The 23,483-nt window shown below is 43.2% G+C and overlaps 3 protein-coding genes across 4 annotated transcripts; 2 read left to right on the top strand and 1 right to left on the bottom strand.

Moving 5' to 3' along the window:
* Positions 1 to 3,767: 3,767 nt before the first annotated feature.
* Positions 3,768 to 6,057, bottom strand: LOC120823158 (uncharacterized protein C11orf87). 2 transcript variants are annotated; one of them, XM_040183260.2, is made up of 2 exons: positions 5,696 to 6,057; positions 3,768 to 5,273 (listed from the first exon to the last, which is right to left on the bottom strand). In XM_040183260.2, exon 2 carries the CDS (start codon positions 5,174 to 5,176, stop codon positions 4,763 to 4,765), a length of 414 nt encoding a protein of 137 aa, XP_040039194.1. In that variant the 5' UTR covers positions 5,177 to 5,273; positions 5,696 to 6,057; the 3' UTR covers positions 3,768 to 4,762. The 2 variants fall into 2 exon arrangements, with proteins under 2 accessions (XP_040039194.1, XP_077962939.1); XM_078106813.1 differs by lacking the exon at positions 5,696 to 6,057 and adding an exon at positions 5,469 to 5,620.
* A 6,685-nt stretch (positions 6,058 to 12,742) lies between these two features.
* Positions 12,743 to 17,613, top strand: psmg1 (proteasome (prosome, macropain) assembly chaperone 1). Its single transcript, XM_040183259.2, has 7 exons — positions 12,743 to 12,982; positions 13,846 to 13,949; positions 14,760 to 14,905; positions 15,973 to 16,035; positions 16,313 to 16,511; positions 17,198 to 17,328; positions 17,465 to 17,613. The coding sequence occupies exons 1-7, from the start codon at positions 12,864 to 12,866 to the stop codon at positions 17,540 to 17,542; spliced, it is 840 nt and encodes a 279-aa protein (XP_040039193.2). The 5' UTR covers positions 12,743 to 12,863; the 3' UTR covers positions 17,543 to 17,613.
* A 437-nt stretch (positions 17,614 to 18,050) lies between these two features.
* On the top strand, positions 18,051 to 23,248 carry ccdc15 (coiled-coil domain containing 15). Its single transcript, XM_040183258.2, has 10 exons — positions 18,051 to 18,474; positions 19,324 to 19,473; positions 19,751 to 19,879; positions 20,377 to 20,493; positions 20,617 to 20,733; positions 21,574 to 21,690; positions 21,799 to 21,902; positions 22,155 to 22,346; positions 22,506 to 22,654; positions 22,755 to 23,248. The coding sequence occupies exons 1-10, from the start codon at positions 18,298 to 18,300 to the stop codon at positions 22,802 to 22,804; spliced, it is 1,302 nt and encodes a 433-aa protein (XP_040039192.2). The 5' UTR covers positions 18,051 to 18,297; the 3' UTR covers positions 22,805 to 23,248.
* Positions 23,249 to 23,483: the final 235 nt, after the last annotated feature.

The following is a 23,483-nucleotide window of genomic DNA, read 5'->3' as shown; positions in this document are numbered from 1 at the left end:
TGATATTTTGTCATTATCTTACAATTTTACAGATGAGTCCACTGTCATAGCAGATAAAAAGTCAAACTATTTTATTAATCTGATTATTTGGAGGAATCGCACAAAAATTCACAATTCATCTCCAGGTTGTGAATCCCTCCATAATTTGCAGGAAATACTTACTTGATTGATATTTTCTAGTTACTGTGGGGTAAAGAAAATGACAGTAAAATCTGCAGACCTGCTATGCTTTTCACAGATGCCTTCTTATAAGCAAACGGTTGCTTAATCCCACATCCAGCAGCTGCAAAGTAACATGATTATTCATTAGTTGTCTGTGTCCCACCTTCCTTTGACTGCAGAGGATCTCTTTTTCGCTAGAATTTTGAAAATGAAAAAATTAAATTTTCCCATTGACAAAAAAACAGGTTTTCTTAGCAGACCTTATTGTTTGTGACAGCGAAATCTAAAAACCATTACTGGAAAAAATGGGGGGGGCTGCAGTTTTTGGTCACACGTGTGGGCGGACATTAGATTCTTATTAGAAAGATGTTGTTGTGCTGTGTGCCATAAACTACGGTGAGCAACCACACACAACCCTAATTCAGCTGTTGGAAAAAAATGATGCAGTGTTCCACAAATGGATCACTATATAGGACATTAAGCCATGCTGCCATAAATCCACAGGAATACCAGGTAGGTGGCAGCCCCATCCATCAGTTTATCTCCTCTTAAAGCCCCCCTTCACTTCAGGAACCTTCAGTAGTGGGTCTCAAGAGGAGCCATTTTATAACCAACGTGTTTAGTGCATTACTCGACAGGTGTGGTGCAATTGTGGCACAATACTAAATAAGCGCAACAAGCCCCCGCCCCCTCTAATCATTTTAAATGTGTATTTTAGTCATAAATCATTCATAGATCACATTGCTTTGTGTGTTTGTGTGTCTCAAAGGGGTCCCTCCTGACCAACAGATAAGCAATCTGGCTTCAATCATCTCTTTGTCTTGTTGCTGTTGACCCACTGTTGATGAAGTCTGCTTTCAGAGGCCCTACGAGCGCTCCAACATCGCACAGTGCCGTGTTCCATCACCTGTGTCCGTAATGATGCAAACTCCATGAATGACAGAATGAAGAAAGCCTTCGTACGTATGGGACGGACGTACTCAGGATCACGTCGAAAAGCTCCAACGAGAAGCTTGGAAAAAAATGATACCTGATCTGTTATTCAGCCTCTGCGGCCCTGGAAGAACGCATCTCAGTTCCCGGCACGCTAATCTTTCGGCCACAGCTTGGACCTGCATATAAACGGATGCTGGCGGCGACAAATCATCCGCCCGGAACCCTGACGACATGGGTGACAATGGGAGCAGCGGTGTCCTCTCCCGACAATGAACTGTCATTTGTCATTGGTGTGACTTCAGCTACGGAGCCCAGAACCAATCTGCTAATGCAGCCCAGAGGAATAACCTGAGTGGGCCGTAAAGTCGAGGACAAAGTCTCATCGATATGAGTAAGATGTAACTGCATGAAAGCCTCAACCCCGCCCCCCGTCGCCTGAGGAAATATTTAGTATTCACCCGTGTTGTTGTTTTTGTCAAAGTGTGGGATGCTCTGATGCTCCACCGTGTGCAGGTTGGCAGACTGTTAGTGTTGGTTCTGTATTGCGTGCATAACCGGGAAGCCATTAATTAGTCAAGCTGGTACTTTTCCTGCCCGGGCCTTGCAGGAACAACCTGAGTTGAGTTGTGCCTTTTTTTTTTTTTTTTTTGGAGGAGGCCCAAATCTGCGAAGCCTCAAACAGTCCCCTGTTCAACACCTGCTGTGCACAAATCTGCCTGTTCCAGTAGTAATAATTTAGAGAACTGCGTTTGTTTATTTTCACTGTGCACAAAACTCCTACTGGATATTTTATGGTACTCACTAAAGCGAGCAAGAAGAGCACACAAGTTTGAGAGTGAACCACAGCGCGTCTGAGAAGAGAAATCAATAGCTGTAGCAGACTGAAAAGGTACTGTTCTCCAGAGAAAACGTGAATACACTGAGTGCTCAACCGATTTGATTAAAAAAAATGATTAAAAAAAATCCAAAACGCATCTCACAAAACAAGATATAGCTTGTGAGTTCCACACCAATCCGAACCCTAGTGGGCCAATAAATGAAGGTTAAGGAAAGTGATTAAAGCTTTATATATATTTGAGCAATTTTCAAGACCGGGATTTCATTCCCGTTGGATCGCAAATGCTCACGCTGCTTATAAATTGTATTAACTGACTACTAGATGCCTGAGGCGTGTCATCCACATTACCCACAACCATGGCAAGACTATAATAAACAGCCTCAGGGGACCTGATCCACTCGCTGGCCAACCAATGTAAGTCTCCCTGCAGCTCTGAGGAGCAGAACCTCGTGGGACAACAACACTGAACTGGCCTCATTAATTCTAAATGAGGCTACACACAATAACTGGGCTATTCCCAAAGCCAACTTCAGCCGCACAAAAGTCGCTCCACCTTTTTGTTTCTCTCTTTCTAAAGCAGCTTTAAGTGTGACACTAAATACCCTTAGTCCTTCAACTAATTTCCACAACTAATGACCCCCCCCGTCATCTTGTCCTTTCCCAACCGCCGACGTCTGACCTTCTACATTCCTACCGGACCTCCCCTGCTCACAGCCACCATGCGTCAGTGATCCCTGACCTCAATCCATCCCAGCAAGTGATCACCCCCGACCTCCATCCATCCCTTCACCCTGAATCTTCATCCATTCCGAAACCACTGACCTTCATCCATTCCAATCCAAACTGCACCTTTTAGCAGATGGAGAAAGTATCTCACGGAGAGGTAATACGGAGGTATGTCTATTTCCACTGGACGGTTGTAATACGACAATGTAATGCGTATGTCTGGTTATGACATCTGGTCTTGGTGGCTTTGAATGCGAATGTCTCATTAATGTACCGTGTTGTTGCCAAAGAAAATCACTCATTCATTTATTTATTCAGTGAAAACGCTTAAGATGTTACGGATCCTGGCCTATAATTGTTCCGGAGAAAACATACGTTTGAATGAAAAACGCATTAGTCATCGTTCGCTGACTTATTTCCAAGTTTCCTGCGAAGATAAATGCTTTCGCTGTGTTGCACTTATGCCAATGAGATAGACAGGCAGTCTGTCATTGCATCTTTCAGGGCAGGAGCCTTGCCAAAAGGCTGCTTCATATTCCCAAGACTCTATCTTGCTGGGTACGATTAGGAACATGGTGTCCTGGTACCTGGCCAACACACTGACTAATGCTCATTCAATTCCACTGACCTCCAACAAGACAGGCTCGGGTGTCATCACGTGGGAGAGGTTAGGATTAGAGGTGATACTTCTATGAATAACCTTCATGTCAATAAATTCCAGCGGAAGATTGATGGGGCCGATGTGGGAGACGCTCTATATGCAGTGGATCTGATTGTGTATTCAATAGACGTGGCTCTCCATTTGGCCTGTATGTAGTTTAAATGGGCACGTGGGCCGTAGAAATTGTGTAAGCAATGATTCTTTGGTAAAGTGGTCTCTTCAATGCTGCATCCTCAATGCAAATTCCACCTCCCTTAGGAAGGACATTTGTCGGGTAAATTGGGTGAGGTGATGCAAATCCATCCAAACATTTCCATATATATATATATAATGTAATGTATGCAGTATTCTATTACTTATTTACCAATCGATTTATAGCTACAGCCAACTGATGTTCCTTAATTCACAGTCAACAGGCGACACGTGTTTTACGCAACTGACACATTTGAAGGCTGAACATAATGTAAGTATTTATTTATAAACTTAGAATATTACATATTTCCTTTTGATAAGGCAGATTATATGAACTCCAGAAAGATGACGATACTGTAAAACATTCCAGCTCTCATAATGACATACATTTATAGTGAATTCATATAATAAATGAGACCCCACTGCTCTTCGACCCACCATGATACAACATGAAGCATAAAAAATAAAAAATAAATAGACGGGCTTAAAATGAAACCCTCTGTTGGAAGGATTCTCAATTCATTACATGTCAGAGGATACATTATAGCCTAAATACTCCAAAATCAAAATACTGTATTAGCGCTAAGAATTACTATCTGACACATAAATAAAATGTGCATCACTACAGCAAAGAATCTTGCAGCCTGTCAGGCTAACTAGAGCTACCTACAGATGTCTAACTGACATCGGAGGACAGTACTTGAGGCAAATATGCTAAGTCACTTAATTGAAGGAAAACATACAACCAAACAAATAAGCCATAGTCTACAGCCTATATGCAGCCTTGCACTGCCTAACAGCACCACAACATCCATTATAGTCTAACTACATACTGGTAGTGTGTCAGAGAGACATGCCAAGGAAGATCAGCGAGCCAATGTGGTCTGTGTTGTGTCACCAAACTCTAAATAATTTAAACACAACCGTGTGTGTCACATCTCTGGAAGGTTTAAAAGTTTAAACATCTCTGTGGTCTAAACGTTCTAGGCCGGGGAAGAGGAAGAGGTCCAAAAGTCAAAGCAGGCAAATACTTTATACAGCCCCATAAGGAGTTACCGGTCGGCCGAATAGTGTACAGGGAAGATGAGTGGCCCACGTGACTATCCTACCTGCCAACGCAGTCGACTATTCTGCACTAACTGTTTCACCTACACGCGGCGGAGACGGGGCTGTGAGTTCTTTGTGCCTTATTGCTTTTCCTGTTTTATTCCACAGTCTCGTTCCCTGAAGTGGCACCAAGTGAACAGTCAAGAGGAGCCGTCTGCAGCGGCGCCCGTTCGACCCCCCGCCGCGGCGACCCCGGCGTCCCCGGTCTCCGCGTCCCGGCACGAGGGTCGCTCCTCGCGCCTCGCCGGTCGGACGATGACGCACGGCCTCGCGGGCTCCCCGCGCGCGGGGCTGCGGCGGTCGCGCTCGTATTCCTCCTGGGCGCGCAGGATCTTCCTCTTCCGAAGCTTCCTCTTGTGGAAGTGGAACGTGGCCAGGGAGACCAGGACGATCCCCGCGAGCACGGCCACCAGCACGAGGAGCGCCAGGGTGGAGGAGAACGGCGGGAAGAAGCTGATGGGCTCCGCGCAGGTGCCGTTGCGGGCCTGGAAGACCCCGTGACAGCGGTGCAACGGCACCGACGGTCCGGAGGCCTCGGGGGTTCTGGCCGTCATCCGCTCCGCGTTTGTCTCCGGACGCGCTGGTCTCTGTGACCCCAGTAGCCTTCTTACCTGCTCTCCGGGGCTCAGCGTGGTGACACCATGTGGTTACCTGCACCGAAAGACAAAGAGCCGTGAGATGCGCTCATCCAGCTGCGGCTGGAGACGGTACCCATCGGATCAATCGGACATCCGCCCACCCGCACCCATTAAGCGGTCCAAGCTCCAGCAGGAGGACCGGTGCCAAACACTCAACACGACATCTCGAAATCCTAATTTTAGATTAAAAAAAAAAAAAACTGCCAACCTTCAGAGCTCATGATCATTGTGAAGAAGAAGGAAACGAACCGTTTCGATGACTTCAACACACAGGGGAGTAGGGACAACGCTTCATGTATTGTAATGTGCAGGCCTGTGAGATAACGACCGAACACAATCCATCCATCCCCTGCCCTCCGCAAAAGCAGGTTTCTTGGCACACTAACGCCCGGCCGCAATGCCGCGCGTCTACATTGAAACGAAGAGAAATCTTACCGGATGAAATCGTCAGTTCGGAGCGCAGTCCGTGAGTGGAGAGCCGATGTGCGTAAATGGGAGAAGCGGGTCGCGGTGACGCATTTCATGCAACGAGATGCTGATGCTGCTGCTGCCGAGCGCCGATCGCTCAGGACGCGTTGATTGCAGCAGCGTCTGCGACCAGGACAGAAGTGCTGTAGGTGTTGAGGGAAAACCCCTCCGTGTGGCATCGAAGGGCGTTTTTTCTTTTTCTTCTTCTTTTTTTTTTTTTTTTCTTCCTTAAACGCGAAAAGAGTCGTGGTTTGGTTCTTCCCTGTAAAACGTTCCCTCCTCCCACCTTCGGCTGCTCCACTCAGCATCTGAATGTGGAGCTGCAGCTGCATTAAAGGTCCCGTTTAGCCAGCTGGCAGGGTTCTATTTGTCCTCATTGAATGTAGTCCACATATAGGCGGTGATTATGTGCCCCTCATTTTAATAAATGTGTATTCTCTTTATACTTTAAACGAATAATGAATAATGTAAATTCCCTGGAATTCCTTAGGGTGCGGCCAGTCAAACGCTGCATGAATTAAAGCGTTTAAGACTATGCAGGGTGTGAGTAATGTTTGCCTGTTGTGTTTTTATTTGAAACAAACTCATGTGCGTTTAGACTTCTTCTTCACAGAATCTTCACAGTTAATCTTAAGAATCACAACTTAACATCTGAGAATCGCTTAACATTCCCTTTAAATTCCCGCTTAACAATTTCTTTAAATAAAAAACCTCCCAAACTGAAATGTGACATCACATTACATCCTCATATCTGTATTTCTTTCATTCCAGACCAAGCGTTGCTCATTCTGACCATAAAGATTGTCACTGATAGACTCATAGTCGCCTGCTATGGTTGCAACATGCCTTAAATCCAAATTTCCAACTAGTATGGAATCAAGAATTAAGAAAATAATGATGATTGATGTGACATTAAAACTGCTCTTGAATACTACCATGATTAAAATCTACCTTTTACTCTTGGTGAAATGATTCAAACTAGAAAACCCTTAATTTAGACCTAAACCACATTGAGTTCAGCTCCTTCCTGGTTGGAAGATCGCTGCAGGCGGTGCGACATGAATTCCAGATATAGAAGTGTGAGCATTGAAGGATCTAAAACGAGGCCACACCTTGACCTACCTTAAAACATCGGGGACATTTTGCATGTCTCTTCTCTTTCCCAGAAAACAAACATTATTTTTCATTTCAACCACATGTGTTTCGTGGTCCGGTAATCCTTCAAACTCACAAATCTGCCCATCAAATTGGACCTCCAGGATTGGTTGGCAATGTAGGCCCTTTCAGCAATTTCTTTCCTAATTTCCCAGAGGCCAGTTTGCCCCCTTGTGCCGGGGCGGAATGGGGGTTTAGTCTGCTGGACACATCGGTCCTTTATCTGACTTAGGTCTGGGCAATTTGGAACCTACGTCCCCCGCCGTGGCGCTGAAACACGGCGTGCTGATGAATCCACTGCGCTGTCCCTGGTGCTGGAGTCGGAGACAGATTTGTAATTGCGTTTTGTTTCTCCCTCACTTTTGTCTTGGATCTGTACTATTCCCTCAACCATATAGCTTGCGGATAAATCAGGTTCACCATACTAATCTAATCATACACGAAACAACACGCTCCCCCTCGCATAGAACACTGAGGTTTCACCAAACTCATCATCAGCATCAGCTAATATCAATCAATCAACTCACTGAGATGTTTCAGTCTGTGGGCCACTGTGAAGAAGGAAAGGCATGAGGAGGTGTGACGTAATGCTCGGCACGTTCCTCTTCAGGACAACTCCGATGGATTCAAGCTGCGGCTCACGCCCGCAGGTCGGAGCCTTCCATCCTGATGTTGATGTTTGCCGATTCTTGTGGCGTCAGCTGCTGCCACAGCACCTAAAAGAAGACATCGACCACCTGCAGATAATCAACTCCATCGCCAGACATGAACGTCGATACTGAACAAGGCTGCAAAACCCTGGATTAAGTTCGACGGGCCTTTTCTAAATTCTAACCTGCAGCATGTTTACGGTTCAGGTTTATGTTTTTTTTTTACTATTTTGTTTTGCAATTACAGATATTGCTAAAACGTGCATTAATGATGTTGGGAACACATTTTGAAACTTACTATCCAATAGATGCCAATTTTCTTGTTTGGTTTGTCCATTCTGGGCCGCCGTAGTAACATGGCGGTGCAACACGACGGACTCTGTGAAGAGAACCCGCTCCCTGTTAGATATGGAGGAGCCGTTCTAAGCTGATGTTTAATTTAAGATCGTTAGCTATGATGAGTTAACATTGAGTCTTGAAATTATCTTTATATATTCATGTTACTCTCTGTCGTGTGAATCATGTCCTGTGGAGGGTTGCACGCTCCACGCAAACACTGCGTTGATGCATAAAAACGAAGAGTACAATTGAATCAAATAAAAGTAATGTTTCTCCCTTCGTGCTGGCACCACGAAGCTTTTAAGATCCTCACAGTAATTTCCCTAACCTGATACTGGAGGAGATACTCCATCATCAGCGCGGCTCCATGAAAAATGAATGGCCTCGGAAGAAGAGAGGACGAACTCACTGAAGATGAGTGCATACTGAAAGATTTATACAACTATTCATGCACAGTTTAAATCCTGGCACATGTTAAATGGAGAGTGATTATTGCACTTATTTTAATATTCATACGGGTCTGCAGCAGTTTTCCGGGTCAAACTGGTCGACGTTAAAGCACCTGCTTGCCTTCGCCGCCGTGGCAGGGAACCCCGGAGTAACATTGCAGAACGAGCCCAGCCGTCTTTAAACAGATTAAGTCAGTCTAAGAGCTTTATAGCCGTGTATCTTTAGTCCACGATTAATCATACAAATGGAGATCACGGTGCACACATTCAGGCAGCGTGTCCTTGAAGTTCCCTCCTGATGTTGCCCTCTAGTTGTGTGAGGAATGAAAATAGGGTTTGAGAGAGAAGTTTTAAACCCCTGTCCAATTTCACACCCCTGCACACTGCGAGCTGCGTGACAACGGCCTAACAGCAGTTTTTTTTGGGGGGTTCTTTTTCGCTGCCCACTGAAGCTGGGAACAAGGTTGATTAGAAAGGGAACTGCAACGGTGAAGTTTAGCTGAACGACGTTGAAAACACGCCGTGGAGCTGCAGGGAATCATTCTCTGTGGGTTTTATTACACTAAGTCCTTTGATCGATTGTAGAAAATATTTATTATAGCAGCAGTATATGTTTTTTATGGATCTGAATAAAGAACATAAGTTTCCAAGAAGTGCTCAGATCTTGAGTAAAAGTAGCAATAACATGAAATATTAGTGACAAGTGATAAAATGGTACTTCTGCAAAAGTATTACTTAGCGTTTACATAAAGTGCCAAAATGAATAGTGTGCATTATCCAAAGTGGTCTGTTTCAGAATAGTATATTTTAGATTACTTGATCATAATCATTTATGCATTAATGTCATCATCATTTTATTAACGCAGCTGGTAAGGGTGGAAGACATTTCCTTTACATTTAGACTAAAATGCTTTTTTCACATAGGAGTCTTGTTTTATCTTAACCTTTGATAAGACTTCATAATTTGTATTGTTGATTACATTCTGTATTATGAATCTCACTGAGCAAGTCACTAGAACTAATGTTATCAGATTAATGTAACAGAGTCAACATATCACACTTTTAAAAGTCGACGTCTAAAGTTGTACAGTAAATGTCCTTTCTTACTTTCCACCACTGTTGGTTTCATTATAGCCTATAACTGTTACCACATTCTTCTCTTCCTAATGACGCATCATGTATCTGCCGATTATTGAGCCCCTCCATTCTCCTCCAGTGCCGGGCCTCTGGGACGGCAGCTTGCGTTAATCAGGATTATTAACTGTAATGAGAAAGCTTTGTGGGTCTGAATGCTAAGCATATATTGATGTACACGCTGCTGTCCACTCAGGGATATGTGTGTGTGTGTGTGTGTCTGTGTGTTGTATCTCCATGAGAGGGAACCGGTATCTTTAAAGCTGCAGGCCATCTCCAGGCAGCAGCAATCCTCTTGATATTCCCTCCACGCTCACACCAAGCCTCTTGTCAGCAGAATTTCTAATGAACTACACAAAATCCAGTTTTATCATGCATGCACTCATGCACACAAACACACACACCCACACACACACACACACACACACACACACACAAACACACACAACACAGACAGGCCAACTTTCCTTTTGTGCCCAAAATAAATGACTTCAGGAAAGAATGGAGGAGGCACGGGGAGAGGAAATGTCTCTCCCCAAACAGATTTCTCTTTTTTTCCCCGTCATGATGACCCCGTCACTGAGCGCTAGCGTGTGATAACATGTGTGGATTTATCATTTGAGGATTTTACATTTAAGGGTTCTAAATGACGGCGTGCCGCCTCCCTGCTTTGTTCCTCTTGTCCTCAGAGAGAGAGACGGAGAGCGAGGGAAATGACACGAACTGAACCGTGGCCGCTGCATTAGCCACAACGTGACCGCAACATCCGAGATTGAATAAATACATACTTTAGCTCACTTGGAATATCAGCCAGAGTATTTCTCAGAAGGAGACAAATTCTTATTAATAAATATTAATTCAAAATTTGTTTTTGATCCCAATGCAAAGAAGAACAACATTTCCAACAGAGAAGTACAACATTCCCATATTTCATGCAATCAGAAAACGGTAATACTACGGCTCAAATGGAAAAGTAGTTACATTCCACCACTATGTCTAGCATATTGCACTGTGATGTTTTAACACTTTAGCTGCATTTAAATGTTATAGTTATTGAGCTTAAGTTTCTCCATGTATCATTATTCCCAATATTGGCAATATCAGATTGATAACATTGACCGGATTAGCAGCCGCATTGTAAAAATCATTAAAAACATCTAAAACAATTAAATATTAGATTTATAATAAGAAGACTTGGCACCATTAAATGGTTAATTTCCACAATGTTTCTTTCTGGAAATTATTCAAATCCTTAGTTTTATAAATAACTTTAAAAAAATGAGTGTTCTTCACAGCTTGTTCACTTCGGCTGTTCTATCGATCTTTTCTTCAGCTGGAGGAAGGCACATCAGCGGCAGCAGCTGCTCACCTTTTCCACCCACCTCCAGGCACTATGAGCATCGTCAGAGCCCTGCAAGCGTTCACACACAAGTTCACATGATTAAACCCACACTTTGCTCAGAAGTGATCACACCCTCAGCTGATGAACAATTCGGTTCCTAAGCAACTGATCCTCTTCCTCTCCGTGTGCGGGGTTTGCATGTTCTCTCCGTGTGTCTGCGTGGGAAATCCTCCCGGCGCTTTTTTCTTTCCTCCCACAATCCACAGACACGCAGCTCAGCCGGAGCGAACACTTTAAATTACCCCTACGATTGAGTGTGAGGGTGTGTAGGTGGGCGCATCTGAATATGAGTGTGTGTGTGAAATATTCTATCCCTTTGTGACAACTGCTAATAAAGAAACTAATTATGTAATGATGAACGCTTAAAAAAAGCTCAAGTTTTAGTAAAACCAACGGTGATCTGTCAGTTACAAAGTTAGTTTTTTAAGGGACATGAGGGCTGTGTAAATATCCTGCGGCTTTGCCTTCTTCCTCATGGTGTTACTGCTCCACCACTTCGTCTGTTCTCATATTTCGATTGCGAGCTCCTTTTCAAGCCAATCTTCAGTTAAATTGTCACCTCGTGGCAGCGTTTCTTTAAATTTCAAGGTTAGATTGCACAGGAAAAGAATAGGGTGCTTTTTTGTAAGTGAGCCACTTTCATTGTCTCTGAGTGTCCCTGCCAAACAGCACGGCAGTCTAAACCGGTGGGAGGGTTCTGGTGCCCTTGACCCAAGTGTAGGACACACTGAGAGATGGAGCCAGCAACTATCCCAATCTGAAGAGATACTCATTCTGGAAGATTTGGTCCTCTGATTGTCTTCTTCCCTGTATTGATAGTCAATGACGTTGTGACATTTGCCTGTTTGTCCTGATATCCAACCCTTGTTGTCTTGATCCGAGAGTCTTCAGTGTTTGTTAAGCTACAGAACATCTCTCTCACTCTCTCCATATCTCTCCTTCTACTATCAATTATAATAACAGCAGCCTGGAGCTTCCTCCTAGCAAGTTGCTCCATGTCGTGAGAGGAAAACCTGCTACATTGTGGCATTGCCCTGGTAATAGAGCTCACTCTATTCGACCCCCGGCTTTGCCCTGCGATCCAATTTGTCTTTCCAGCACCACGTCGTTTTTTTTCCGGCGACGATGAAGTACTTCTTCAAGCCCGTGCTGATGTCGTCACATCTCAGTTTGTCCCTCTTCTCCCAGGGCATTGTGAAATAAATTATACAAAACAATGGAAAGGATGGATGTTCTGCAGTCAACTTGAGGTCTCGTTGCACTAACAGGAGTTGGCTTAAGTTTCCATCCAGCAGATCTACAACCGAATGATCTGCCAGCATCCCCTGAGAAGTATGTTTTCCTGCTTTCGTTCACCCATGTTAATTATGTATTACCACGAAGAAGCTGGTGGAGTCACGTGGTATGCCAAGTTAACCCATAATTGACATAGGGCCCCAAAAATAGCATGTGAGGCGTTCCTATGTTAATCATGTGCCATATTCAAGACCATATCTGCCTTGTATATCCACACACCACATGCATCCACTGGAGAGACACAGGCCTTAAGTGATAAATTGATTCAAATGAGCAGCTCTGGCTGATATACATTTGACAGGCAGCGCTCATGCATGCAGCTCATAGCTTTGATCACCCCACAGGGGATTGTGTAGAGCAACTGGAGTTGAAGGTGTTTGTGTACATTTCCACAATTTATATTGAGTGATTTTGTAAGGTACATATAGTTTTCATAAACATATTTTGTAACATTCACTTTGCTACTTATTTAATTAATTAGGTAGTTCCTAGGGCCTTTCTGATTCTGTTCGATGTTATTTCTACCCACAGATACAGTCTTATCCTATTATATTTAAGTATCTAGTATGTCGAAATGCGGTCTTTATTCTGAAGGACACCGGATGAGAAGCTTTAGTTTGAAGGGACGCTGCGGAAGTGGTAGTGGATGTGTGTACAGGTCTCGAACCGCTAGCTAAACTTTCGCTTTCCCTCCACTGAATGAAGTGATCATGGCGACGTTTTTTGGTGAAGTCTTGTCTGTGTATTCTCGGGCCGTGGAGGAAGACGACGAGGAGCTCGACGAAAACGAGGAAGATAAAGAAATCCGCAGAGAGCTGGAGGAAAAGAGGTAACTAACAGTTAGCCGTTGGATAACATTGATTTCTAGCATCGAGTCAGGAAAGGATGCAAATATTAACGTTAGACGACTAACGCCAATTAATGGCTGACTTCATCCCGTGAAGTTAACGTAACGTTTATTATTGAAATTACTGTGTGGACGTAACGTTGGACTGTGCTCCTCATACACGCAATTACAACTAGTTACATTAGTCCCAAAAGCCATAACTTAACTGGCATTGAGTTAGCATCACACGGCAGCTCAAGCTAGCTAACATGACACATGACATTTCAGTATCACCCACTCCCCGCTCCATATTTCATATTAACGTTACGAATCACATACATATTCAATTAATCCAGCCTGTGTGGGGATTGAGTGTTTCACCAGCAATGTAAGATATTTTTAAAGAAAAGTCCGTAAATCGCACCAGCATAAAGGGGTTTAATTAAGGTTTAGTGTGATAGTTGTTGATGAAGCATCGGGATCATTCTGTTGCCTTTGGTTTTGGATGCTGTTGAACTGCAGTCTTTAGTACTGGTTGTTTCGTTATTCTGTCCACCCCATTTATATAAAAGTAGGCAGCCTAAATAGAAGAATCCTCTCTATTTAATTCAGTATTCCACAAGTGTCAGTTTTAAGGCCGTCGTACTATCTTCTGAAATGTGGGTCAGTATAAAATAACTTATAATTACCTTACTTGAGCCAATATAACGTTTTGTGATATTGTCGGAAGAGGATTGATATCATTCTTAGTTAATTACTTATTTAATAGTAAATTATGAGCAGAAATGGAATTCACTATAAACATCTGGAAATGAGTATTTTCCTGACCGTTCCTCCTGCTCTAACACTTGTCCCCCATTGATCAGGGAGGTTAAGCTGCACTGGAGCCCCGAAATCTCTGAGTCGCTGACGTCTGGAAACCAGTTGCAGTGCTCCGACTTGATCCTCGCCGTGGGACACAACGCTGCCCGTAAGAGGCCGCTACGTTACCCGTAATGAGTCCCTCCAACAGAACTCCCACTATTATTACCGGTCAGAGGAGTCTTTAATGTTCCCTCAGAGGAAATGGGTGGTAAAGTGGTCAAGGGACTTTAACTCTGAAATAACACAAAGATAATAATAAACATGAAAATACTTTGGTTAGTAAGTAACCCAATTTGTTAACATATTAATCTCTAAAAATCAGCACCCCGTTTTTTTATTCTACACGTTCTATTAATATGTATAAAGCTGCTGAACTGCATCAATATTTTCTATGCACTATTGGTGCATATGACTAATAACATTGATGATGGCTTCATTTAATGCAATTGGTTTGCAGGATGTAAATGTAGTGCAGCCATTACCCAGTATTTTCTTCACCGATTAATTCGCTGATGACATTTTTCAACTAATCCAGTGATTCAGTGATCTCTATAACATTTTTGGAATATAATAGAAAATATCCATCACAAGATGATTGATGTCTTTAAAGCTGCCACGCCGACCACGGAATCCGCACAGCCGTGCGTTGCTCCTTCCCATTATCACGCTTCTGTTTTTCTTATAATCTTTCTATACTGTTTTTTTTTTCTTAAGCCTGATAAAAACAACATTATACAAATGTGTTAAAAATAATTTCTGTGTGAGAGAGAGAGAGAGAGAGAGAGAGAGTGTGAGATATTCTATTATGTATAAAACATATATAACACAATGAAACTAATAAACAAATATATATAAAAAGAACAACGCCTGTGAAAAAGTAAATATAAATCCTGTCACCTGTGATCGGTCTTCGCAGGGTTCCTGTCCGTGTACGTTCTCACCTCTGAGAACTGGGACGCAGTGGGCCATGCGTCCATGTGGAACGAGAGGAGCCGGCCCGAGACAGGGCTAACAGGCGGGGAGTCGGCATGTGTTTTCTACAGATACAAGAACAATCCATCTGTGAGTGACACACTGAGCAAAGCAGTATGTGTTTGATTCATCCCACAGAAAGCCGGACTCGATTCTGAGCATTCACTGTAATGAGCTGGCTGCTGATCCACTGTAACCCATCTGATCATTTCTTGCATATTCGGCGCACATCAGTATACTATGTGCCCAAAAACCCTGTAAGGACTCGTGGTCCGACTGGTTATACAGTACGTGCATGTGAATAAGTCCTGATTATATAATATAAGGCAGGTCAATTGGTACGAGCAGATTATTCGACTGTTGAGCTTCTCAAAATTCACTGCCGGTCAACCTCCATTTTTTCCCTCGCAGCCTGGTGTTTTTTTCACGCGATTTTAATCAAGATAAACGGCCGTGTGTGGAGCGTCAAATTTATCACGCAACGCCTGCAGGAATTTAGGGAGCTGAAAGAGAAGACTTTCACGCAGTATTTAGCAGCTGTGCACGGCAGATACCACAGCAACCACCCAGCAATTTATAGATTGCTGGCCAGTAAAATCTTGGTTATACCACTTTGATATTTCATGATTTAGGTGGGTCTTTAGATTGGAAATTGTTTTTTTTTGTAAGTATACATCTGGTATTGTGCTCGTATAAACTATTGATAGTAGTGGAGGGACCCAGGTGGGAATGGCCGTGTCACAGTGTATATGACATAGAGCTCTAATGATAAGACAAGTTGGTTAATATACAGAAAGTAGGAAGAGGTAATATGCAATTCTTTTGAAAATGGTTTCATTGTTTTAGCTCCCAAGATCTTTAATGTAAATATTTACTGCTTTTCTTTGTCTTGCATCATAGTTAATTTGCTATTTGAGGCCTCCGGTTTTATATTGCATAGAGCAAACACATATTCCAGGAAATTAATCGGCTAATAAATCGATAATGAAGACGATTGTTGGCTGCAGGCAAAGCATGATATTTCCATTTCAATGCTGCCTGCCTTCAATCTGTCATCCGACAGTAGAATCCGCCTTTTCTGTTTTTCAGTTACACTTACATCATCCACGTATGTTCCAATGTTGCATCACATGCCTCCCGCTCTCTTTTCCCCGTAGGTCTTGATGTGCCAGGTGACTTGCTACGTTGCAGAAGACCAGCTGTTCCAGTGGACGGAAAAGGTTGGTTAGCACAGCCAAATCCGCCGGATGGAACTTGATTAAATGATTAATTAATGAAATGATGTTGTGCAGAGAAAGTTCAGGACGACCTGCGAGCAGATATCTCTCACGGCAGTCCACACCAGTGGCTCTCGACCTTTATCGTGTCAAGGGCCCCTCGATTGATAAACATTAGACTGTGTGGCCCCCCTCGTTTGATCTGACCTCTCTCCAGGGACGACCTAAATAAAATACAGGCGATGTTGAGCGAGGCCTCTGCCTGTTTCTGTCCCCGTAGGTCTTTGGCTGCCTGCAGCGGAGACAGCTGAACGTGACCGTGCTGTCGGACAGCTCCGTGGCGGAGTACAAGACAGCCGACTACCTGTGCTGTAGCTCCGCCCCCTTTCTGCGCTCCCTCCACACCGGCGCTTTCCACGGTCAGCCTGTCTGCCGGTCACTGGAGCAACCCAACATAATCACTGGACTCCCAGCTGCAGGTACTGCCGTTACTTTACACTGAGAATGGGAAATGAACAGGAAACGGGTGGGATATGACTCCCCGTGACAACCACGTTTTAGAAGAGAATAATAATGCGTTGAAGGTTTTTTTCGTGAAGGAAAGAGGCATCTAAAACAACATCAATAATATCTCAAATGAAAATTACAATCATCTCTCCACCTCTGTGGAAGCTGTGTGCTCCATGTCGACTTCTTTAAGACTATTTTTGGCCAGATGGAGTTAATCTTCTTTTGCAGGACTGAAAATGTACTTATGTTGATGCATTGTGCCGTTATACAATACAGAAAGCTGAAATAAGTGGACCTCATTATTTCTGAGCATGATTGCCTCCTTTTCTAGTGCCAGACGCCATGTGGGGACGTTAAGAGCTGTGATTCATCCTCTGTGTCTAATAATGATGTTGAGATTATTGATAAAACAAGTAGTAGAAGCTCTGTAGTCCGTTTCTTTTCACTAACGCGTGTGATGAACTCTCTTTATGAATTCATCAACCAAACGGCGTAACTTTATTGTGCGTGCGTGCTCTTAAAGACACTGCAAGTCCAAACAAAGAGACTCGTCGTCCTGGTTAAGAACATGAGACCGTAAAACTTTAAGGACCGTGAGTCAAACTATTGAGTCCTCAGCAATTCTGATGATTTCATTCGTCTTTTGTTTCTTCAGTGCTGAACCACTGCGAGGTCCACCGCATCGCCACAGTAGTTTACCAGTGTTACAGTGACGTCACCGGCCCTGACTCCGTCACCATGGAGACCTTCAAGCCTGCACTAACTAAGCTCGGCGAGTCGATACAGGTGAACTGCTTTTCTATTTGCATCTGAGGGGGAGGAGGCGTGTAAAAGGTCAGATGATGACTAAACTGCATCGACAGTGTTTCCCTGTTCTCCTCATTTTTAACACGTTGCTCTGCGGCTTTTCTTTTCTCTTCAGTTGGACCCGTCTCCAAGCATAGACATCCTCCGCAAGTTTGCCCGAACCACCAACATCCAGAGTAATCTTTATATCTGAAAATGCCCATGTTGCACTCTATGCACTGCAGTTTAATTTTATTTTTTAAATAAAGAAATTAGGTAAAGAAAGCCTCTCTGTGAATGTCAGTGGTTTATTGACTTACCTAATTGTTTTTGTTTTCCTGCCCTCAATTCGGAGTCCCGTAACAGGGAGAATTATAATTGTGTTTCGGTCACTTGAACTTACAGATGACAAATTTTAGAAATAAATCATAGGTTGCTGTTGTTTTTTTGCCTTTGGGCATTCTTCATAATCTGTAAACCTCTCTGTTCTTTTCATTACACAGATGTTTAATGAACGCGGTCAGTATAGCATCAAAAATACATGAAATATACCTACATTGTGCGGATTTAGTAAAAGTAAAATTCCTGCATTCAATATTTTGCTCACGTATAAGTAAAACCAATTGCAATCAAAATACACTTCAAATGTTATGGTGGGCCTTGATTTTTTTATGTGCAGGTGTATATTTCCCTCCCCGGTAGGGGGCGGTAATGCGCCGGCAAGCTCTTTTTCCAACGCTGGAAATTCAAAGAAGATGAAGTGAGCGAAACTCAAACAAGTCAGTTGGCGTTTTTCCGTCAACAAACAAAGTTGGTGGGTTTTTTTATTTCTCCATTCGGTTGCTCATACGTCGAACCGTCGACAAACCTCGCTGTCTCATCACGTCAGCGTACAACCGAGCCCCTCGGATACCGAGAAGCTGTATAAAGTGGAAGGTTAGCATCAGGCTAAGCACGCTAACGTTACCAATGAGTGCCGGAAGGTTCCTAACTTCTAAAAGCTGCCGGTGCAAAGTCTCGGTGAACCGGGGTAAGGAGCACCCAGCTCCCAGAGGGGCCAACCGGGTGCTGGCTGGCAGAAACCCGGCAGTGGTGGCGGTGGGAGCCTGGGTGGAGGCCGGACAAGACTTTGTGCAGCACCCGTCGGTGAGTTTGGCATTTAATGCTATTGCTAAGCTAGCTTTGACGCTGTCGGTTGCCAGGCTGTTGAGAAGCCGTTAGCCAGTGATGAGTTATGCTAAAATAATTGTTTTAATCAGTTGTGGAAGTGAGAATAGCAATACTGCAGTATTACACTACTTGGTTACAGGTAATAGTTCTGCAATCGTAAAAGTGTCGGCATTAAAATGTAATTTAGTAAGTTCATTCATTCAGAATGACCCATTCAGAATCAAAGAAAAGCTCATTTGTATCACTTGTTTGTAATTAGTGATGCAAAATAATGATCTAACTTTTAAAAGTGGTGATATTATTATTATTATTATGGTGAATTACTTTATACACTATACTGGTTTAACGTTATACGTTTTAATACTATAAACTGCTGGGTAACGTAATCCATAATGATACAACAAAACTAACGTTAAGTTAATGTCATTCATATTTTGGATTTCTAATAATGTGCGTTATATAATGCAACGTGAGAGGTAACCATACCTTTTTATATTAATCGTGTACAGTAAAAAGTATAAATTTAGCTTTGCACTGAAACAAGTATCAATGGATGGTCTCATGTCTCAAGTAGAGTACAAGTACCTCATTATGGGTTATAACTAAGATAGAGTCCTTAAGTAAATATGCTTACGGTATGTCTTGATACAAAATCCATCATTTTTATATACTTTCATTGTGACAAAATAAATTTTAAATTGCAAACATGTTAAAATAATTTATGAACAATAACAATAGTTTTGATGATTCATTTGATGTTAATCGTCGATGGTCCTATGATACTCTGGATGTTTCCTCAAGCATTTCCTACATGTCTTGTCTCAGGCCCTGGCTTTGCTTACTGAGGAGATCCAGGCAGAAAAGAGGAGGGAGGCCGAAGAAAGTCTTCAGCGATTTCAAGATGAAGTTCGCCATCGTGTGGCACAGCAAGCTCAGGACCGCAAGAAGAGACTGCAGCGTCAGACTGACTCAGAGGTATAAATAACATTTTTAGCACCGAGACAATAGAGCATTAATGAAGTACAATCTAATTCAGATTCATTTCTTTTCAACCTTAGTTGTTTACATAGTTAGTATGTAAAGTGTGCTCTTCACTATTAAGCTTTGCTTTATCCAGAAAAGGGGAAATTCCAGATTTAATATTAGTGTTGATAAGTGTTATGTTGTTTGATTAATAGGCCATCCTACTTCCAGTTTTGGCACTCCGTGGTGACTGTGAAACATGGCTGAAAAACTGCGTGTTTCTGTGCAGGTGAAACCACACGGAAGAGTCCTACAGCAGCAGCATCAGGTCTGGACTCGGCGTGTGTCTGCTGGCGAGAGGCTGATGTCTGCGGGAGGTGCTGCACAACAAAGGGTGACTGATAGGAGCTCTCAACAGGTAAGATGGTATTGGTGTTAAATCAAAGAAATATTAGTGGTATTTAGTGTTTTGTGTGCACTTTGGTAAAGCCACTTCCGCACAGTCTTTTGCAATCTAATACTTTTCTTTTTGTCACAGATTTTTATTTTAATAATTGGTGTTCCATGGATCGAAATAAAAATAAACTAAAGTAAATGGACAAATACTTTACCTTAGTAATAAGTAAGTAAAGTATACCTTGTTAACTTTAGAAATAGAACGAGAGTGGAACTGACATCCCTGTTGAAATCAACATAGCAGGATAGTTAGAGCAGTGGCCTTTTCTTCTCCATTGCGAAGACCCTAACTTCACTTTAAACCATCAAAACAAACTTGTCTTGCATCAGTAGTAGTTTAACAGGTGATAATTTTGTTGCCTTTGTCGGTCGAGATGATTGCATTGTTTCCCTGCGTGAGTGATGGAACAATGTGACTGTGATTAATCTGTGGGATTATTTATTCCCACTGTTTTCCAGTCTAAAGGAGGCATGAGGCAGGTCCGACTCAGACTGGCCGCCTGTCGGATCATCCCGCATGGGGAAATGACGTCCGAGCTTTCCGGAGGCGAATGGAACATCTCCCCAACCAGACATGTGAGCGTCTGGTTCTCACACTTGTTCCTCTTTTGAAAAACACATTGTTCCTATAAGTGTGTGTGAGTGTGTTTTTGCAAAGTCAGTGTGAAATAAAAACACATTGTCCTCTGCACCCAACAGACTGGAACTCGCGTGCTAAGAGCAGAACAAGAAGTGGAAGAGCAGGAGTATGTTGAGGAAGAGGAGAATGATCATTTCTTCTCTGGTCAACATGAATGTCCCCTCGTGCAGCAGAAGGTTAATGAACAGTGCCACCATTTCGCATTTTCACAAGCAAGCTTTCTGCTGTATACATACTGTTCATCAGCAAAACTCTCTATTATCCTTTCTGTGTTTGTTCTTTTTCAAAAACTCCTCATCATATTTATAATGTATATAAACTTTGTCATCACATGGTACGAGCGCCCGGATAGACTGGATGTCACGTGAGTTGTTAAAAGTAGCTGTGTCCCAGGTCAGCTGAATGAGTCCCTTCTCTCCAAATGAGACAGTTTGGCAGCACAGCACCTTAAACGCGGTGAAAAGTGTTTTCAGTTGGCTCTCAGGTCAACTGGTAACCAGAATAGCTCAAGCTTTATGATCTTGATATAGTCTTTACACAGCGGACAGAATGTAATTATAAGTACATAACATGTACTAAACTTAACGGTACAAGTTGTGTTGTTTCACTTCCACACATGACTGACGGCATAATGCGGGGGAACAAGGTTGAGGGATATGTATTCCTACGCCTTCCATTTTCCTCTAAGGCCTTGCAGTTTACTACAACGACACCAGTAAATTGTGCATTGGTGCATCCGTCTGCTTTGTGCTTTCTGACTTCTCTGCCATAAGCACATTGCTTCCTACCGAGGAGGTCAATCATTTAAAATATAGTTCAACAAGTTTCATTTCTTTAAAGTGTTCACAAAAACACCTATATGCTGTAGTTTACACAAGTCTTGTCACATTGTCTTATTTGTGACGTACAGAGCTTTAATGGAGGTTTTTGAGGGAGGCGGCAGATTGTTTGTGGTAAGATTTTATTAAGAGACATTTTTGATTTGTTGACGATATCTATCCGACTGTTTGCCTCAGATGAGTGGACCTACCATGTGGGATTCTGAGAAACCGCAGTCTCCTGCTTTCAAGTCCGACGCCGGAGTCCCACAGGCCCTGTGGCCTCTTATCGACCAAGAAGAACTGAAAAGACAGGTAGACATCGGACATGTGCATGAAGCGCTGCCTTCACATGTTGGAAGCCCTTTCCCGTCTCAACAGATGTTACAAATAGCACCTCTCTCTCTCTCTCTCGCTCTGCAGCGTCAGTCTCAGTTCCTGATGCACCGACGTCTGTACATGAACATTGAGAGAGAGCAAGTCAAGGAGAACAAACAGAACAGGAAACACCTGAAGAGGACGAGAAGGTGACGAGGCCACAGTATTTTCTTCTAAACCGTTTCCTCCTATTGGTGTGATTCGACTTCATCTGTTGAGCTGTACCTCGCGATCGCCGTTCAATGTTTTTATCATCAGCTTTACGACGCACGGCCTATTTGGCTCAAAGTATGCCTCAAACCTTCTTCCTCTGTATACGATAAAAAAGTGACGTGATAATGTACATTTCAAGTGATTCTGTAGCATCGGCCTCCTCTAACGTGGCCCCGTCTCCCCTGAAGGATCAAAGCCGAGAAAGAACAGGTTCGTCTGGAGGAAGAGCGGAGGTTGGAGAGGGATCGGCGGCTCGCGGAAGCCAAGCGGAAGCTGGAGGAGAGGGAGCTGCTGATCCTGGAGCGTCTGAAGCTTGAGGAGAGAGAAGAGCATCTGCAGAGAAGGAGAAGAAGAGAGGAGAAAGGGAAAGTAGCTGTGAGGTAATAAATGTGTTAAATGTGTGAAGCCTTTGGTGCTCCACAGGAAGCGGTTTGGTCTGATAAAGTGAATTTATCTTATATCTATAAGTTCAGTATGGTTAACTCTGGGTCACCTGGACCAAATGAGCGGAGCTACAGAGTGATTGTAACTCCCGACAGGTACATTGAAGCTCTCAGAGCTCAGATGAAGGAGCGACTGTCTCAGGAGAAGCTGGAGCCTCCTCCTCTCTGCTGCTGCGCGTCGTCTTTCTGGGACTCCCACCCCGACACCTGCGCTAACAACTGCGTGTTCCACAACAATCCCAAAGGTGAGCGCTGCACGCTCGCGTAACCCCCCCCTCCCCTCCGGGTGGGGAGGATCGTGAGAACATGAAGAAGAACTGACTGTAGCGTTTGTCTCCTCCACAGCGTACGCCAAGGCGTTACAATCAACAATGCTGAGTTTGGAGTTACACTAAAGGCAGCTGATCTCTCTTCGTCAAACAAAGTCAGATGAGAAGGCTGGTGTCAGTTTTGTCTCCCTCCATGATGTGTGCATATGAGTCAAGATGAGGTGGATTCCAATAATGTTGTGCAGGCTTTCATGTTTTCCACGACGGACTGAGGTTTCATGGAACATTTTGAAAAGACATTGACTCAGAGATCAGGAATTAAAGACTTCGGTGATCCACTGACTTTTACCTCTGGCCTTTTTATCAGTTTTTACTATACTGATACTGAGTACTGATGACAACCGCTAATGTAAGAATCACACAACTGTATTTATAGATAAATGCTGATTCATTTACTGATGTTCGTCTTGAATCGTATTTGTTTTGATGAGGATCTTAACTCATCTGCAGGTTGAGAATGGCTGTATATTATAATAATAATAATAATAATAATAAAACTCTGACGGGGAACATTTGTATTTTTCAGCAGCAGAAGACTGTCTTTGTCCAGTAGAACTCAAATCTGTTACTTTAGTCAAAATGTAACGGCATTCATTAATTTAATGTTGCAGCTGATAAAAGCGAAGATCATTTAAATCAGTGTATATACAGCCGGGTAGATTAATCCACAATAACGCAAGCCTATTTATTAAGTTTAAGATTTATTTTACATGAATCAAAATCTGCAAAGTATCCAAAGCGGTCA

Source organism: Gasterosteus aculeatus, chromosome 7 (genome assembly GCF_964276395.1).
Source record: "Gasterosteus aculeatus chromosome 7, fGasAcu3.hap1.1, whole genome shotgun sequence".
NCBI classification, from domain to species: Eukaryota; Metazoa; Chordata; class Actinopteri; order Perciformes; family Gasterosteidae; genus Gasterosteus; species Gasterosteus aculeatus.
Note: the sequence above shows the minus strand (reverse complement) of the source record. Positions and strands in the feature narration are given on the sequence as shown.